The sequence below is a fragment of the Tachysurus vachellii genome, chromosome 8, assembly GCF_030014155.1.
Source record: "Tachysurus vachellii isolate PV-2020 chromosome 8, HZAU_Pvac_v1, whole genome shotgun sequence".
In the NCBI taxonomy this organism is placed as follows: domain Eukaryota; kingdom Metazoa; phylum Chordata; class Actinopteri; order Siluriformes; family Bagridae; genus Tachysurus; species Tachysurus vachellii.
In genome coordinates, this window is record NC_083467.1 from 30,561,520 (window position 1) to 30,582,266 (window position 20,747).

A 20,747-nucleotide genomic window follows, 5' to 3' on the forward strand; every position below is an offset into this window, starting at 1 on the left:
TTGAATTTGAAGGGTTCCTAAATTCATTTATTTATTTTACGTTTTATCTTAGACAAGCTTGTGATCTGAATTTGCTGCTTTCTGAAGTCTTGTATGTTAAAAAGCTTAAAACAGCTTGTGACAGAAAGGTATGAAACCATCATTGTTAAAATCTCAGTGTCAGCAGATTCACTGTTTGTTTCTCAGACCTGAGTCTTTAATAAACACCTCTGTGAAAAAACACTCACTGCACAGCGATAGATGAATTTAAACTGTCTCACTAGACACTATAAATGAACTCCAGCAAGCTTCTCATCACACACAGCGATACGATCACATTACTGTACAACATTTAATCATAATATTGTGCTGATATAAATATATAAAGTGAGAGATTTTATAAAGGTTTAAGGATCACACTTTACAATCCTGATTAACACACTCCTGATTAACACACAGAAACACTTACAGTCCAAATTTACTCAGTTTATAATTGATCACCTTTCTTTTTCTCCCAATGCATCACATAAATGTTATGTCTGGGTTCTCTTCTATCATTAATTCCTACAGTCAAATGCAGAACTTTCAGCTTTTCTATATAAGTAATTTATTTACATGCAAGTATAAATATTTTACCCTCTTCCTGATCATCCAATGTGAAAGATTCACATCTAAGTAAAAAATAGCTTATAAATGTTACCTGTTCTCAGTATAAATACAGGTGTTCCTTGAAGAACCCAGAGATAGTTAGAGAACCTATACAGTATAAACACACAGCTTAATGAAGATGAAGGAATAATCAAAACAAGACAAACTTGACTTGTTTCAGTCAAGTAATTGGGCTGTTGAATGATGTTGATTGAGTTTGTTACAACAGAAGTGATAATCTTTGAGAACAAGTGCATTAATATAAAACCGAGCTGTTGTTATAGAACATTAATCAGCATTTTCAGACCAGTAAGCAGAAATCTACAGCAGCATCAATATTACACTTATTAACACGTAACTCTTAAGTGCAAGATTCTATGTTATTTTCTCCAGATATTTACGGAGTGTTTGGTGTTAGGTGTATGTTTATGGAAAGTTCTGGAAATACAGACACACTAATGGCAGGTTATTAGTGACATCATGACCTTAATAATCAGGTTGCAGTAAAACCCTATTAAAGCAGAGCATAGTGAAGCTGCACATTTGAGTGGATCTGTAGTCAGCATGAGACAAACAGAGCTCATCGTCCTCCTTTTACACTGGTTTACTCTGCTGTTTCAGGTACAAGATTTATTTAAACAATAGTTACTATCTTAATGTTTTTACACTTTGTTATTCATTGGGGTGAGCAATGGTTTGTACGTTACAGCATTCCATCGGATCTGAGCTCAGAAATGTGAGATATAGAAGTAGTTATGCAGGTAACTACATTTTTACCATCAAATTTATTTACCATCATATTTTACTAAATTATTAACCATCAGGTCTGTAATGATAATTTTGCTGCAATTTACAATAAGCATCAAACCCAGGTTTCAAGGTTTCTATGTTTCAGCATCACATTTTTTAAAGTACTGACATTTAGTTTATTTTTATTTGTATAGTGCGAGTAAAAATAGACTTTAGATGTAGGTTTGGATTTAATGCTGAACAGATTTATGAACTGAAGTTAAATATAAAAAGTCACTGTATTTTGTCATGTTTTGGATTATTAGACTCTATTATGAGTTACTTACAGGAGAACGAAAGAACTGCAGTGGACACAATTATGGACATCAATGACTATGAAGGTACAATAATTATTAGTTTAATATTTGTTTAAGACTTTAATAAGTGTATAAGATAATAATAATAATAATAATAATAATAATTCCACATGAATGTAGCTGTATATCATTAAGTGGTCCTACAGCAGATTATAGTGAGATTTTATTGTAGTTTATGGTTAGATTTATAAAAGCTTTTCTGTCATGATTGGTGTGTCTCATTAAATATATCAGGGAAATAAGAGGTGTGTTGTTTTTTCCATGTAATGTAGCAGTGGATGTAAAAGATGGAGTGAAACTCAGAGAGGGAGATATTGCCGTCTCCAGCAGAACTGAGAAAAGTTGTTTCGCCCAAAGCTGTTTATGGTCCAAATCTGTAGATGGGCATGTTTACATCGCATACACACTCTCACCTGAGTACAGTAAGATATATTTACATCTTTCTCACATCAACAAACACACACACACACACACACACACACACGCTACTACTCTCTCCTACATTCCCATCCTTTAGCTGAAGTGGATCGCCGAACTATAAAACAAGGGATGAATCTGATTGAGAGAAACACGTGTGTGCGCTTTGTACCCAGAACACACCAGAGAGACTTCCTGGACATTCAGCCTAAAACTGGGTATGAAAAGTTATTGTTTTTTTTTTTAAATGTATGTATGTTATTTTAAAATACAAAATTAAGAAACATGATGAAATAAAATCTACATATAAGTCAAATAAACTGAAAGTAATTGTTAATACATTTTGAATATATTTGAACCCACAAGTGAAGAGTGAAGAAGTTCATACAGTTGGACTGTGTGTTTATTTTAGGTGTTGGTCATATTTGGGGTCCAGCGGCGGCAGACAGACTCTCTCTTTACAAAGTCCAGAGTGTGTGAGCTCTGGAGTTGTTTCTCATCAGCTCATGCATGTGCTTGGATTTGTACATGAACAGTCACGTGCTGATCGTGATAAATACATCACCATCAAGTGGTCAAAAATTCAGAAAGGTACACACACACACACACACACCCCTCCCACTCACACACATACACACACACACACACCCCTCCCACACACACACACACACATACACACACACACACACACACCCCTCCCACACACACACATACACACAAACCCCTCCCACACACACACACACACCCCACACATACCCCCACACACACCCACACACCCCACACACCCCTACACACACACACACCCCACACCCCCACACACACACCCACACACCCCACACACCCCCTACACACACCCACACACCCCCACATCCACACACACCCTCCCACCCACACACACGCACACCCACCCACCCACCCCCACACACACATGCACACACCCTCCCACCCACACACACACACACACACACACACACACACACGCACACCCACCCACCCACACTCACACGCACACACCCACCCACACACCCACACACAGGTGAAGTGGTAACTCTTCATTGATGTGAATTTTTTTCTCCGATGGCCCAGGACTATGATTACTATGAAAGCTTTGTGTCCAAACAAATAAACACATTTCAGCATGACATTGTGGTTACATCAGACTGAAACTTTGAAACTTTCTGTATTTGCTGGTAATCAGACCAACACTTGGTGTAAAAAAAGGCTTTAACTTGATTGAATAATCAGATCCGAATCTCAGAAATACACAAGGGGAATGTTCTAACGCTGTGTTAAAAACCTTACACTGCTATTACAAAAATAACTAATCCACAATTCAAATTTATGATTTAATTTTCTGACACTCTATAGATATATGACACTGAAATAAAAAGATTAGGCAGGAATGATGGAGAACAGCGCTGTGGGTTTCTCCAGTCATCAGTAGATACCTCGACTTAATGTACATTTATACAACATCTGTGTGTATACTACAGCTTGTGTACAGTGATACACAATACAGTGGATAAAACAGTGAAAGGATCATGTTTACCTAATTCATATATAATTAATTTATAGATGGCCTTTACAGACAAGTCATCATAAATATATAAATAAAGTAAATAAATAAACCAACTTTACTTCATGCTCTTATTTATAAGGTCTTTTTATATTTTATGTATTTGTTTGTGAGTTAAATGGGTTTTCTGACAATATATCATAGTTAAGCTTGTAGGGGATTTAAATTTGTCACATGCTTATGCTATAGCATTCCCCACCTGCCCCTAACTTCTATTTTTTAGGTAAATAATGAAAACCTGTATGTTTTATCCAGAAAGCAAGACCGCACATTTTTAGCAAACATATGTAAAAAATGTAAAAAAAAAAAAAAAATGCTTTGAACTTGAAGTACTTTTCCACAAACTAGTGAAGTGTTAAGCGCACAGTCCCGTATTACTCCCTTGTTAAACACAAACGTGAAGTGATGTCATCTGACACCCCATTGCATATATACAGGTATTCAGGTTCCATAGTTTTTAGCTCACATCATAAGTCAACACTGTTCCCTTAATTTAGGACATTATACACAATTCATCACTGTTAGAATTTGTTAATCTTCCATCTCATTATAGAAAAGAGAAGGTGGAGGTTCACGCCATCAACCTAATATTTAATCAAACCCAAATTGGACCCTGTTTTTATCTAAAGTTTCAGCTGTAAGAGATGAGGTACAGTAAGAGGTGTTTTGTTTATGGAAGAAAATGACGCTGATCTAAATGATGCACAGTGACAGACGCATGTTGTTATGTCTTAGTGTGATTTTGAACCAAAGCATGTTTTTCTTGATTTTATTAATTTGATTAATCAATATAAAAATGTGGTAAAATTGTCTATATTCCATGCACACATTGCTATTTCAGGTTAAATAAATAAAAAAAAAAGTTAAATAAAAGGATGTGCTGGATCAAGCACTATTTTAAGATCAGTGAATATTTTGATCCTTACAGTTCTGAAGATTCCTGCAGCGATATATTCTAGGCTCAAGTGATATGTTTGTTTTTGCAGATCATGTAAGGAACTTTGAGAAGTTTAAGATGAACAACATAGACATGCCTTATGACTACGGCTCCATCATGCACTTTGGAAAGTATGTCATTTAAATAGTGTCTTTCAGTTATGTGTACAACTTACTGCACTTGTACAGAATTGAATTTGTTGGCCTCACATTATTTTTCAACATAATAGCGATAATTAAAGAACACAATATGAAAAAATGATGTTCAATCCAGTAACAGTGCCTCGAACTAAATATAAAAATGTGTGAAATACACTATTCACACTGTGCTTTTACTGCAGTTCACCCTTAGATTTGACACAAGTTTAATAAGATCCACAAACTGTCATTAACTTTCATTACCATGATGTAGTTGCGTTTTAAAATTTTTAAGATTAGATTCAACTTTGTCATTACACATGTACAAGTACAAGGCAACGAAATGCAGTTTGGCATCTAACCAGAATCGCAATAAGCTGCAAGTGCAAGATGTACAATATTTACACCATGAGTGCAGTATTTATAGTATGAATCAACAAATATACAGGTGATATTGGCATAATATACAGAGGTGGGTTGTCACCGGGACACAGTTCAGTAAGGTGACAGCTTTAGGGAAAAAGCTGTTCCTCAGACTACTGTTTACGTTCCGGAGGCTAATCAAATGACTACCAGAGGGAAGGAAGACAAACAGTCTATGGTCAGGGTGAGAGGAGTCTTTAAGAATGCTGTGAGGCAGACAGCATTTCCTTTGGACATACTCAATGGATGGAAGTAGTGTTCCTGTGATGCGCTGAGCGGTTTTCACCACCCATTGCAGTGCATAGCGGCTGCGTACTTCCCGTACCAGACTTTGACACAGTTGGCCAGAAGGCTCCCAATCAAACAGTGATAAAATTGCACCAGGATAGCTGAAAAGTGATGTCTCTTTAGTGTCCTCAGCAAGATCAGGTGCTGGTGACCTTTCTTGACCAGGCTGGAGGTGTTGGTGGTCCATGACAGGTCCTCTGATATGTGGATCCCAGGAACTTGAAGCTGGAGACATGTTCAACTTGCAGCTCGGTGATGTAGATGGGACGTACGTGCAACATTGACCTGAATGGGGACGGGGCGCACGTGCACGTGACCTGAATGGGGATGGGGCGTGACCTGATGTCCATGATGAGCTCCTTCGTTTTGCAAAGATATAATACACAGATGAATGTAATATACATATGAATTTTTTTTCTGTCTTTTCAGGTACGCCTACTCTGAAAACGGTGATCCTACCATTGTTCCAAAACGAAGCTGGAACATTAAACTGGGACAGCGATTTGGTCCAAGTAAAATTGATGTTATGAAAATCAATAAACTCTATGAATGTGCTTAGTATTGTAATTAAATCTATATGATAAAAACAATGTAAACATTTACAGCATTTGGCAGACGTGCTTATACATAAAACTCATCAAAAACACATATTTTAAATTCTTTATTATATATTAACATAGTTCACTGATGAAGCATGTATTTTAACTTTGGAATAATTACAAATAAATATACATTCATTATTATAAATGAATAAATTGTTTTTATTCTGTTCTATAAGGTTATAGTGTGGTTTGTAAATGACAAAAACCAGAAATAGTAAGATTTACTCTAAAACATCACAAAATATAAATATCACTATAGTTTAAGATCAACTGTTAGTAAACTAAAGCCTCATTGAACGCAGTTGTGTTCAGTTTTATCCACAAAACACTTTGGCTGCAGGTTTCAGAGTGCAGGCAGAATACACTCTCTCTCACTCATTTTCTACCGCTTATCCGAACTACCTCGGGTCACGGGGAGCCTGTGCCGGCGTCATCTCAGGCGTCATCGGGCATCAAGGCAGGATACACCCTGGACGGAGTGCCAACCCATCACAGGGCACACACACACACTCTCATTCACTCACGCACTCACACACTAGGGACAATTTTCCAGAGATGCCAATCAACCTACCATGCATGTCTTTGGACTGGGGGAGGAAACCGGAGTACCCGGAGGAAACCCCCGAGGCACGGGGAGAACATGCAAACTCCACACACAAGGTGGAGGCGGGAATCGAACCCCCAACCCTGGAGGTGTGAGGCGAACGTGCTAACCACTAAGCCACCGTGCCCCCTCAGGCAGAATACAGATCATTTTAATTAGTTTACTGTGCTCATATACATTTAGATTTATTTTTAACTTGTTATTCAATTGTCAGTACTGAATTTTAGAAAACATTCATTATTTTTTAAAATACTGAAGATACTGAAGAACTATGTCATTGTTATTTTTACAAGGAATTAATTCCAGAAAAGTTCTGTGTAATGTGTTCAATGTGTGTTCAAGTAGAAGCTTGTAAATAAAGAGAAGTTTCAGGACTCAGCCCGGACTTTTGCCCATGTGCGTGTCACGTGTCTGCCCCGCCTTCTTTTACTCCTCCCCGTCTCTACACACCTGTTCCCTATTGTTAATTATTAGTGATGCGTGATACCACTTAATTCCTATTCGATCCGATACCAAGTAATACCCAAGCTGGTATTGCCGATACCGATACTTTTTACGTATTTTATGTGTAGTGTGATATGACAACTAGTTTAAAGTAAAGTAAAAATTCCAAATTATAGCTGCATAATGACAAGACAATAAACTACTCTCATATTATTTAATTATAAAGAAAATCTCAGACTTGTAAAACAGGTTGAAAATTACACATAAATAAAAAAAATTGACTCTTAACCTTGTCACAAAATATTCCATATCCACTTTTTGTTGTTCTTTACAACACATGTAAATCAGGCACCCTTGAAAACTGTTAACTCAAATTGTTTTCACAAAACATTCATGTTTACAAAAAAATAAAATAAAAATAGGACATGTTAAACCTGAGCCTGTTCTGAAAACTGTCCTTATTCACAGGTTTTTGTTTAGGAATAAGAGCATGTTTAGTTTTCCCCTTGAGTCTGTTCCGTTTTTTGCTCACTACCTCCCCTGCCGCTCTGCAGGTACAGAAGCAGCAACAATTCTCAAGTACTTTACAGCAAGTTTGCTTAAGCATGGGACGGTTTGATGATGCTCTTGCCACCAAACAAGATTATCCTTGTCTAACCCTAACCACCCAGCCTTGTGTACTGCAGCCACCATATTTGCCCCGTTGTCTGTCACAGCTGCCATCACCTTATCAGGTAGGCCCCATTCATCTGTTATTCATTTAAGTTCTGAGCCGATATTATCAGGAGTATGTTGTCCATGGAAAATCGCTGTTTCCAAAACAAAATCTTTAGTTTGCCAATTCTCAATTACATGACATGTGACAGTCAAGTACGCCTCTGTGGACACTGAAGTCCACATATCAGTGTTAAGTACAACACTTGGAGCATTTTGCAAAATTGCTCTTACTTTGTCTTTGCACTCATCAAACATATTAACAAGATATGTTTCAGTCATTTTCTTTCTGCTAGGGAGTTTGTATCTTTGGCCAAGAGCTTTTACAAATGCCTGGAATCCCTCATGTTCTACTACAGATATAGGCTGGAGGTCCCTCACAATCATCTCTCCTAGGCTTCTTGTGAGTGCTGCTGCTCTCGGAGAATCATCTACAAACAACACAGATACACAGGGCAAACTGACTGATGGAGCCACACTGCACTGTATGCTAAAGATAGATAGATAGATAGATAGATAGATAGATAGATAGATAGATACTTTATTTATCTAGAGGGAAATTCAAGTATCCAGTGGCATATGAAACATACATACAGTAATACCCCACAATACCACACATACCCCACATCATCTGACTCATTTTCCCCCATAGCCACCATTTTGTTAAAAACGGCCTAGCTTCACAATCCAGGCTAACCTTTATCTTAATGGTTCACGTAGTTTTACTGTAGACATGAGGCTAACTATGTCTCACCACATTATCGACTCAGTAGAACTATTATTCCGACCACTAAAGACAGATTTTTTTGAATTACGTATAAGGGCAGTGTGTCCAACTACAGACAGGCTCTAAAAGCTGCTAGGGCTGAGCACCTGAGCAAACTCATAGAAAATATTCAAATAATCCCAGGTTTTATTTAGCACAGTGGCTAGATTAACAAAAAATCTGATATCTGAACACACTATTCCATCACAGTTCAGTAGGACTTCACTATGAGATTTAGTACAGAGGAGGTTCTAGGCCTTTTTTAGGGTGGCTCCAGCCCCCCTGTCTGTGATCTCAGCCACCCTAAAACTTTAAGTATAATTTTTACTTTCAAAAATAAAATAAAAATTACGTTAAAATGCAGTCGATGGGAAAGAAAATTATTTATCAGTTTGATCCAAGAGCGATTTTTTTTTACTTTGCTTTTACATGCATGCGTTGTAGTCTTTCAAAAGTGCATCAGCTGTCTGCTTTATTTGACCGGAGAAGCACAGAGTCAGTCAGAGCTGGAGGCGTTTATCTATAACGTTAATCAGCGGAAAGCCGCAAAGACGGCAAACAATACCAGTGAAATGTCACTATTCTTATTACCAGCGTTGATAGCACAAACAAAATATTAATGCAAACAATCCATTTAATAAAAATAACATTTATTGATTTGGTCTTTGACTTGTGAATATTTTTTATTAATGACTGCATTCATTAGACACACTGTTTGTAGAGAATGCACACACACATGAACTGATCTGATTCAAGACTGACATCATTACATCATGCATAAAATTTTGGTGTCCACTTTTGCCATTTTAAATAATAACAAAACTTTTGGCTTACTATGTAGTCATATAATATATAATATAAAACTCTTCTTGTTTTAAATTCTCACTGAGGGCTAAAACCCCCTAAAAATGAATGAACCGCCCCGATTCAGTATGAAATTCTTTAGTGATAAAATTAAAAGTATCAGGAACAAAATAGTTGATGTTCAACATGTGAGAGCAGCTTGTGACCCAGTCTCACCTAAAGCTCTACACTCACAACTACAGTGCTTTACAAGTACAGGACAGGAAGAGTTAGATAAACTTATTACTACAGCTAAACCAACAACTTGTTCACTAGACCCCATTCCAACTAAACTACTGAAAGAAGTGTTACATAAAGCTGGTGAGCCTCTTCTTAATATTATTAACTCCTCGCTATCTTTAGGTTACGTCCCTAAATCCTTCAAGTTGGCAGTTATTAGGCCCCTCATTAAGAAACCTAATTTAGATCCTAATTAACTATAAAATTACAGACCTGTTTGAAAACTTTTGTTTATGTTTGCATATTAGAAAAGGTTGTGTCTGTTCAACTGAGCTCCTTCTTACAGGAGAACAAGATCTTTGAAGAGTTTCAGTCAGGTTTCAGGCCCCATCATAGCACAGAAACTGCACTTGTTAAAGTTACAAATGACCTGTTCTTAGCTTCAGACCAAGACTGTATGTCACTATTAGTTCTACTTGACCTTAGTGCTGCATTCGACACTATAGATCACAACATTCTCCTAGATCGCTTACAAAATTACACAGGTATTCATGGACAGGCTTTAAGTTGGTTCATATCCTACCTGTCTGATCGATACCATTTTGTACTTTTAAATGGTGAATCCTGCAGCTTATTGCCAGTTAATTATGGGGTCCCTCAAGGATCAGTTCTAGGACCTCTACTTTTCTCGATATACATGTTTCCATTAGGGAACATCATTAGAAGGCAGGGGATTAGTTTCCACTGTTATGCTGACGATACACAGTTATATATCCCATCAAAACCAGATGAAACAGCTAAATTGTCTAAATTAACTGAGTGTGTTAAAGAGATTAAAGACTGGATGAGCTGTAACTTTCTGTTGTTAAACTCTGATAAGACAGAAATATTACTTATAGGTCCAAAAACCAGGACACAGAAACTCTCACAATTCTTTAGAGGGATGTACTGTTACTAGTAGCTCGACAGTGAAAGACCTGGTGTTTATTAGACAGTAACTTGTCTTTAAAATCATATCACCATATTACAAACACAGTCTTCTTCCACCTTAGAAATATTGCCAAGCTGAGAAACATCCTGTCTGTATCTGATGCTGAGAAGCTAGTTCATGCTTTCATGACCTCTAGACTGGACTATTGTAATGCATTGCTAGGTGGTTGTCCTGCATCTTTAATAAATAGGCTACAGTTAGTCCAAAATGCAGCTGCCAGAGTTCTCACTAGGACAAGAAAGTATGACCATATAACCCCAATTTTATCATCTCTACACTGGCTACCTGTTAAGTTTAGAATTGATTACAAACTGCTGCTACTTACGTACAAGGCTCTTAATGGTTTAGCTCCCATTTATCTAACTAGTCTTCTAACACGTTACAATCCTTCACGCTCTCTGAGATCACAAAACTCAGGACTTCTGGTAGTTCCCAGAATATCTAAGTCTACTAAAGGTGGTAGAGCGTTTTCGTAATTTCGTAATGTTTGCCACTCCCCCAACAGCACAAAGCCAACAGCAATGTGGATGACGGATGACCCCACACACCCCTCACACACACTCTTCACCCCACACACCCCTCACACACACTCTTCACTCCACACACCCTCTTCACTCCACACACCCCTCACACACTCTTCACTCCACACACCCCTCACACACACTCTTCACTCCACACACCCCTCACACACACTCTTCACCCTCCTGCAGTCTGGAAAAAGGTACTGAAGCCTTCAGGCCCTCACGATCAGACTGTGTAACAGTTTCTTTTCACAAGCCATTAGACTCCTTAATAACTGAAACTGAACTGTTCTGAGCACAACAAACACACGCACACCAACACGCACATCAAGCTGTATACATGCTGTTTTTGCACACTTTTTGCTCTTTGCACATACGGTCTCATATTTCAGTCGTTTGCTGTTTTGCACAATTCTTTACATTATCTCAGGGACCTGCTGCTATGACACTGTGTTCATTCTAGTATTACTGCACGAAATATTGTTGAACATACAGTATTTACATATAGTATTGACACGGGTCGGTCACCACTGTTTCTGTTTATTGTCTTTTATGTATTGTCTTTTTTTATTGTATTGTACTGTAATTGTTTTGTATGCACTGTCTTTTGTCCTGCACTGTCTTGTCTGTCTTGTTTGTCTTGTCCTGCACTGTGTACACCAGGTTACACAGATACACTTTATGTATCTAGGACTAACTTACTACTTACTTACGTCTTTGTGTTATGTAACACCCTGATCCTGGAGAAACGTTGTCTCATGTCACTGTGTACTGTAACAGCTTTATATGGTGTAATGACAATAAAAGCTTCTTGACTTGACTTGATTCATTTTCTCTTCACCTGGAGAAGAAATAGTCAGCAAGATCATTTCTCTTTACTCTTCAATCTTACCCTGGGGCAAAAACCTTCATTCAGTTTGTATAAATTTATCAAGCTGGATATTTGGTTGTAAATTCATTGTACATGTGTTTACACAAGAAATTTTTTCAGGTCAGACTTTCCTCATTCTGATGTGAAAATTAACTCAAGTTCTGAAGCGGCACCTGCATGAGTGCATTGCATTGGCTGCTGCCACGTGATTGTCTGATTGGATTAGTGTATAAATGTGCAAGAGGACACTGTTTATGTTCCTAATAAAGTGGACAGTTAGTGTATGTACACGCTTTATAACTATTCACAAATAAACACAGCAAAATGCACTAATAGATGTGAAGTCTTACATATCAGTATAAAGTGATTTCAAAATGTGTAGAATACAATGTAGAATGAAAGGATAAAAGTTAGATAAAACCCAGAAAAACACATTATTATAATAATCCAATACACACAAAGCCAGTTGTGTTATTACTGATTTATTTGTTTGTTTGTTTTTAGTTATTTGTTGTAAATGTGTCTGGGATATTTTTGTTTGGTTCTTTTTCTCTGTTTGAGTTTTAAATTGGTTTTAATTTGACATATATTGTTTTGGGGTTATTTTAGTTTGTTTCTTTTTCTGTCTCCACAACCGGTTTCTGTACCATTGTAACTTGGTTTACAGTCACCAGGCACAGGTCTACACTGAAGAGTTTCTGGAGAGGTTTGAAGGGTTGAAGAAGGTCTTGGAGAAGTCAGACAAGAACCTGCCCAGCATCTTGCGAGCATTCTTGAAGACTAAGTTCTTGTGTGAATCTGGAAAGGAGAAAAAGCAGTTACAGCAAAATGACAAAACCTGCTGTTTAATCAGGACATACAGTGCAGGAACAGATGAGAGCTAAAACTCTTAAACATGATCATCACGTGCATTAAAAATCATCTGCTAACATCATAAACAAACACGATCGTTATCATCATTAGTTACAATTTAAAACACAAGATACAGGATGCTGATTAAGGTCAAAACGTGTTATACACTAAAAAGACAAGTGGCGCAAACCTGGTCAAAAATAACAGGTTCATTTTGCTTTAAAACTTACCGTCCTTGAGATTTGCAGGAGCAGAAGGGCTTGGAACGCTGCGCCGCTTCTTCTGCTTCTTGGGATGCTGAGAATTATGAAGATAAAAAGACAAAGTAGGAAGTGTACGACTAAGGTGACTAATGACCTTCAGTAAGAATGTGATTAAAGCTGTAAAAGGCACTGATGTTTACAATAAACCATTAAATTATCAATAACAGAAATAAAATCCTAGAATCACATAACAACATTTAGGGTCCTGCATACCTTAACGACTATGCACCTGCTCGTCTTCACCACAAAGCGAACTCTAGACCTCTTTTTCTTCTCCTGATCCTCAGCCGCATGTTCGGAGCGTTCATCAGTTATATCGATGACATTTAGCACATTCTGCAGTAAAGCCTTGGTGGACTCCTCTACAAACCTGTAAACAAGCTCAGAAGGGAACTGCACATAGCGTAACATGCTGTTCCTTCTCAGCAGAAGAGAATCTGAGACGCTTCGGCCAATGTCCAGCTTGTGTACCGAGCCGTCCTCACTGATGAGGATGGGAATGGCACTGTCCTCATCACTCTCCAAGTGTGCTGATTCATCTGTCTTTTTATCATCAGCAGTACTTTTAGTGAAGGAAGTGAAGAAAGACTTAAGCTGATTGCGCACCACAGTGAAAAGGTGCAGTGGAACGTACGGACTCTTCTGGCTCGAAGGCAGAGACTCGCTCTCTAATTCTATAATGCTCTCTTCCAGACCTGGCAGACTCTGGAGATTTGTTGAAAAGTCTCCATTCTTTGGGGAAAAATCCAGATCTACTGATGCTGCTGAAGATGGAATTGTGCTGGTACCTGAGGCTTTCTCACTGATTAAACCTGTGGAAATGTGTGAAGTTAACCTCTTTACCAGGATATCGCTCGCAACTTGAGTGGCTTGATCAAGATACTGTTCAGTTTCAGCAGATTTCCGGACGTTCTCTGTGATGTCGAGCTCAGCGCCAGTTTCAGTACAGACGTCCAAAAGTGTCTTGCTTTTCTCTGAAATTGCTTGCTTCCGCTCACAGATGAATGTAAACACCCGCTTGTGGATGTCCATGTGGATCCTTTGAGCAAAAGAGAGGAACTTCTGCTCAGGTTCTGGACCAGACTGGTCAGCATCACTGCAACTGACAAGTATACAAAATAATTTCTGTAGAATTTCCATGGCTGTGCTCTTGGCCAGCTCCATCAGGAAATTCGGTTCTGTCTCAATGGCGGCAGGGACAGAAGTTTGAGACGACACTGAGGCAGCGATTTTTTGCTCCGTTTCCAGAAGAACTTCACTGACTGCATGTGAGGCTTTGCTCATAAACTGATCACTGAAAGGGCTCTCAGTTTGTGGAGGTTCTGAACCACAACTTGGAGTCACCACTTCAGTTGTCATGGAGACAGAGTCAGAATTCGTGGATACGGTAAACCACGAAGACGACCTAGTGGTGGAGACAACTTTTTCCAAGCCCTTCATTATTTTATGGACCTCCAGGAGAGACTTTAGCGACATTACTGATGTCTCTCCTCCAGGTCTGTGGAGCGCTTCAGAGTGATACAGGGAGAGGATCCTATCACAGATCTCATTAGTGCATGAAACACTGAGATCATCTATCTGTGTGATCGGATCTTCTGCAGGTGATGAAGCACTTTCAGAGCAGCTCGGCTTCTGTCCTGCTGCCGTACTCCGGATCGCTTCCAGCATCGCACCTTTAATTTCAATGACAATTCTCTGACCAAGATGACAGATAAAATCAGACACCTGCATAGGGGATCTTTATACACACACAGGGAAGAGGGAACAGTAAAAGGAATTAATATTTATATTTATACATGGAAATAATATTAAGTATTTCCATGTCAATGCACATATGAACTGAAATAAATAAATGCAAGTAAAATAGCACAATGTTAATAAAATTGTTTTCTTTTTAAACAGCCAACTGATTGGATTCTGATTACTCAGGTGTTGATTAAACAGTAAATTGATTGATCCTTGTGAATATTAAGAGTAAAATCTGAGCAGCAGGTAGATAAAGTTTACCTTTGAGCCGAGGCGTCTGGGGCAGGGCACATGCTTGATTTTGACTCGGCCATCTTCTTCAGTTTGTTGTTCGCCTCGAGAATTGCTTTGATCCCAAAGCTTTTGCTTAGAGGCTTCAGTAAACGGCGTACGACAGCAGAAGAGACCGCCGTCACAATTTTAGTGCACGTTGCGGCAAACTCCAACCTTGTGACCTTTTAAGGTAAAAGAAATAAATATGAAACATGATCAGTGTTTAACCAAATGATAACAGTGTTTAACTCTGCTGTGGTTCAAATCCAGTTTTAAACGACCCATGAGCCACATGATGTTATGATTACAACATCATCAGTTAACTCTTCATATAACAGCAAAAAGCACTGTTTCTGGCATTAATAAAGTAAATAAAATATTACACATTACACTGATTCATCTCTTCATTGGCCAGATCATATCAGCTCATTCTCATATTTACAACCCATTTGTTTGTTATTCGATATTCTCCCCTCACCTTCTTCGTCATGCCCCTGCTCAGAGCCTTCCATTCCCTTTAAACACACAGAAAGAGTAAATCAGCATCTAATCATTTATTCAAGTGTAAATGAACTGAATAAAATGTCAGATTTCGATCATACTCATCACTCAGACAAAGAACCAGGTCCATAATGTCCCTGAAACATTTTGGTCTCTGGTCAGATGAGGTGCTCATTGTGGACACTCCAACTGCTCCAGGTTGTCTCTTCTTCTTCTCAATCATCTATAAAGAGCACATCAGTGTCAGTGCTTTAACTTAGAGTTTTTAATAATTACAACAGCCACTATAAATTTTAACACTCATCCTTTTTCAGTCCTAGAATCAAATGGATTAACATCCAGTTTACGCTCAAACTAATTCACTGATTCACATGGAGCTGACTTCATACCTGGGTATGAATTTTCTCCTGGGTTGCTCTATCTACAAAAACACAAACAGATCTATTTGAACACACAAGGGGCGTAAAATGATGAGTATAAAGTGTTCAGGAGTGGCTTCATTAACATACCATGTTTATGCTGAGGTCTGGACTCGCCGCGTCTCTTTTTAAACATGTTTTAGACCAACAAGCTTGGCTTCTAAATGATCATTTGAGCAAATAAGAAAATATTGACATATGAAGAAGAGCTACCTTCAAATAATAATAATAATAATAATAATAATAATAATAATAATAATAATAATAATAATAATAAAAACAATACTACTACTACTACTACTACTACTACTAATAATAATAATAATAATAATAATAATAATAATAATAATAAAAACAATACTACTACTACTACTACTACTACTGCTAATAATAATAATAATAATAATAATAATAATAATGATGATGATAATGAATATTGTAGGAGTTTACCTGCCAAGCGATTTGTGTAATACAGTAAAATGACGTGAGTAGAATTAGAAGTCGAATTTAGTCGAATCTCCTCACGTGATTCTATCGCGTTCACCCCTGTGACGTCACTAGCACTATATGTTGTATATCAAAATATAAATCGAAAGCGGGGACATTGTCCGTCAATCATTTGGCGCGAGAGCCAATCACGTTACGACTTTGCTGCACCGTCAGCCAATCACGTACTTTGTCATCTGTGACTATTGCTGCTGAAGCGAGAGGCAGTTTATAGCCGCAGCTGTAATGAGTGAAACTCCGAACTATATTTGGGTAAAAAAATGACTTCAGCCGGTGACCCGAGATGCTCGGATAAGCGGTTAGAAGATCAATGAATGAATGAATGAAATCACTTCAATAAAAACTTTCACAGACTTTTAAAGTAGAAATTAATCATTAAATGAAAAAATAAATAGCCAAGGTTTGTTAATTAATATCGCTGGTTTAAATAAAGTCCGTAGCAATAATGCTAAATATTTGTTTTATTTTTTTTTTTATTATGTGACAAAAATTAATTAGTGATAAAATAGTATTCAGTGTTCTGGTGCTACTATAGAATGTATAAAATTGTGTGTATGTATGTATATATACATACACGATTTTATACATTCTCTATCTATCTATCTATCTATCTATCTATCTATCTATCATACTATCTATCTATATATACACAATATACAATTTATATATTAAATAAAATGCTTAAATCTTTATACTTTGCCAGACAGTGACACAATAATGTGCCTTTAACTTAGTACTTAACTTGCCTTTAACTTAGTAACTTTAGCTTTTAGTACATATATCAGGTATATATTTTTATATTTATATCTTGTCTTATTTTGACCATAATGATTAAAATTTACTGAATTGTAGCACAAATTAATTCTCAGTCCTATATAAAGAGTTCAGTATCCAAATCTTGGTTCCAGACCATGAACCTTTTACAGTTTCAGTTGTCTGAATACTCTTAGATCATAACATTATATATCTGTTCAATGTGGGCTATTATTTGGTAAGAAATTAAATATAACGGAGCTCAGTTGTACAGCCCAGTAACACCACAGCATGTTCACGCATTTCAACCCACTACGGTCAAATGGCCAATACAACAGAGACAAATACAGCCATTATCTTTTAATAGTATATATGAATCTGACCGTCAGCTTTTTAATTAATTCAAATCAAGTTTATTTGTATAGCGCTTGACATTGACATTGACATTGTCTCAAAGCGGCTTTACAGAACATAATCATAGAACAAAAGGTTATTATAAAGAATAATATAAAGATTAATAGAATACAAAATTCAAGATTAATATTAGATATATTTAAATGTGTTTGTATTTATCCCCAATGAGCAAGTCTGAGGTGACTCAGGTGACTGTAGCAAGGAAAAACTTCCTAGAATTGAAGGAAGAAACCTTGAGAGGAACCAGACTCAAAGGGGAACCTCATCCTCATATGGGTGACACTGGGGGTGTGATTATAAATATACAGTCTGATAAATGTTGTATTGATGTAAAAGATGACATGGAGTTCACATCTCCTCTTTAGTATCGCAGAGTCTAAATGGAGCTGGTAGATCTGTAGATGTCTCAGGATTCTCTCAGAGTCGCCCTCATCTCAGTGGAGGTCTAAAAACTTCATCGCATGGAAGACAATCGGAGCTGGTACAATGTCTGGATGCCTCGGGATGGGTAGAAAAAGAGAAGCAGTGGAGAGGGATTAACGTAGCTGCTGTTTATAATATTAGCAAGTCAGATGTAATAGAGCACAATATTATGGGATGTATTATGTGTACGTCTGACTAAAGAGATGAGTTTTTAATCTACATTTAAACTGGGAAAGTGTGTCTGAGCCCCGAACACTATCAGGAAGACTATTCCAGAGTTTGGGAGCTAAATAAGAAAACGCTCTACCACCTTTAGTAGACTTAGATATTCTGGGAACTACCAGAAGTCCTGAGTTTTGTGATCTCACAGAGCATGAAGGATTGTAACGTGTTAGAAGACTAGTTAGATACATGGGAGCTAAACCATTAAGAGCCTTGTACGTAAGTAGCAGCAGTTTGTAATCAATTCTAAACTTAACAGGTAGCCAGTGTAGAGATGATAAAATTGGGGTTATATGGTCATACTTTCTTGTCCTAGTGAGAACTCTGGCAGCTGCATTTTGGACTAACTGTAGCCTATTTATTAAAGATGCAGGACAACCACCTAGTAATGCATTACAATAGCCCAGTCTAGAGGTCATGAATGCATGAACTAGCTTCTAAGCATCAGATACAGATACTGTAGGCTGCTGCTGCTACACGCTGCTGCTGCTGCTGCACGCTGCTGCTGCTACACGCTGCTACACACTGCTGCTGCTACACGCTGCTGCTGCTACATGCTGCTCCTGCACGCTGCTGCTGCTACAGTACATGCTGCTGCCGCTACAGTACATGCTGCTGCTGCTACACACTGCTGCTGCTGCTACACACTGCTTACAGATAGTAAGATCTAGTCCTAGTACATCGTACAGAGTACACGTCGTCGCATGGTGTCGTCTTCAATCCTGGCAATTTCGTGTTAAAATTGCATCGATGTGATTTGGAATTGTTTGGGAGAGTTTTTCTGGGATTGTGCTGGACTTTTTCGCTATTCTTTATTCGGAGACATTTGGGATTTCTAGGGCAGACATACAAAACATTTTAGCATCTATTTAAAGTAGCATCGGCTTTTTGTTTACATGCTATCCAATTCAATGTCACTGTTCAACTGAATCGTCGGATCATAAATTTGCTGTCTATTGTAAGGATAATTTACAGTGTTCAGTAATTACCTCAAACTCTGTTGCTAAACAGTTCTAGTTAATACTTTTAAAAATTGCCTTATCAAAAAATGTCTTTATCACTGTAGCTGGTTGTTACAGACCACCCTCTGCTCCTGTAAGTGCTTTGACTGCCTTAAGTGAAATAATTGCTCCTCACATCTCTTCTGAATTTATTTTGTTAGGGGACCTGAATTGGAATATGTTTGATCCAACATCATCTTTAAAAATACAACTAGATGCACTTAACTTGTTCAGGCCCCTACAAGATTTAATACTATGCTATTTCAAGCATAGTTTGACTGTTAAAGGTTCTGATCCCCGAATATTTTGGAATATCATCAAAAAAATGGAAAACAAAAATTTACCCGTTTACCCACTGTAATTAATCACAATGGTGTTGTTATTACTGACAAATCCAAAATGGTTTATCAATTTAACCAACATTTTGTTAATGCTGGCTGTGCCTATGAGAATAGGTCCGGTACTTCTACTCCTGTTAATTTGGCATCTGCTAGGCATTCACCAGCATCAGGTCTTCTATCCTTCTCTTTTCAGTCAATACAAGAGATCGATGTACTTGAGGAATTGCTCAACATGGATATTCATAAATCTGCTGGCTTGGATGAATTAGATTCATTATTTTTAAAGAAATCAGCTTTTTATTGCCACGCCTATCACTTGCCTATCACTTGCATTTTTAATCTCTCACTCAATACTGGTGTTTTCCCGAGGAACTGGAAATCTGCTGCTGTAACCCCACTTTTTAAAGGGGGTGATAATTTAGATTTAAATTGCTATAGACCTATTTCCATCTTGCCCTGTCTCTCTAAAGTATTAGTGAGGAAGTTGGTCAATAAGCAGCTTATGCACCATTTGGAGACCTATAATGTTCTTGATCAGTTTCAGTCTGGTTTTAGATCCGGTCATAGTTGAATCACTGCTATACTTAAGGTTTTCAATGAAATCATATGTGCGATTGACAACAAGGAGTACTGTGTAACTGCATTTGTTGATCTGGCAAAATCTTTTGACTCTGTGGACCATGAAATATTGCTGGATAGGCTAAGAGATATTGGATTCTCCGAGAGCTGTCTGGCCTGGTTCAAGAGTTACTGTTCTGATCGTTCACAATCAGTATGGGGGGGAGGGGTTTTGGTCAGATCCCCTGCCACTATTTAAAGGGGTCCCACAATTAAGCATTTTGTAGATACAGAAAGTAGACTGACTGACAGCAATTAGCAGGAATTATTTATAATGGTCCTTGCTACATCAGGTAAGACTATTGCTAAAGATACTCTTCAGTTGTTGTTGTTGTTTTTTTTTGTCTAAATAAAAATCTAATATTTT

General features: G+C 37.7%; 1 protein-coding gene across 2 annotated transcripts; it reads left to right on the top strand.

Annotated features, from left to right (window-relative positions):
* Positions 1-1,273: 1,273 nt before the first annotated feature.
* Positions 1,274-6,118, top strand: hce2l2 (high choriolytic enzyme 2-like 2). 2 transcript variants are annotated; one of them, XM_060875601.1, is made up of 7 exons: positions 1,274-1,388; positions 1,683-1,757; positions 2,006-2,155; positions 2,251-2,368; positions 2,563-2,741; positions 4,713-4,794; positions 5,941-6,118. In XM_060875601.1, the coding sequence occupies exons 1-7, from the start codon at positions 1,319-1,321 to the stop codon at positions 6,068-6,070; spliced, it is 804 nt and encodes a 267-aa protein (XP_060731584.1). In that variant the 5' UTR covers positions 1,274-1,318; the 3' UTR covers positions 6,071-6,118. The 2 variants fall into 2 exon arrangements, with proteins under 2 accessions (XP_060731584.1, XP_060731585.1); XM_060875602.1 differs by having other exon boundaries at positions 1,376-1,757; positions 2,009-2,155.
* Positions 6,119-20,747: the final 14,629 nt, after the last annotated feature.

Bases quoted from the DNA above. Each gene is read 5' to 3' on its own strand.
- hce2l2 (XM_060875601.1), top strand. From the start codon at position 1,319: ATGGTTTGTACGTTACAGCATTCCATCGGATCTGAGCTCAGAAATGTG. The intron at 1,389-1,682 runs GTAACTACATTT...TTGGATTATTAG, and splicing joins ATATAGAAGTAGTTATGCAG to ACTCTATTATGAGTTACTTA. The intron at 1,758-2,005 runs GTACAATAATTA...CATGTAATGTAG, and splicing joins GGACATCAATGACTATGAAG to CAGTGGATGTAAAAGATGGA.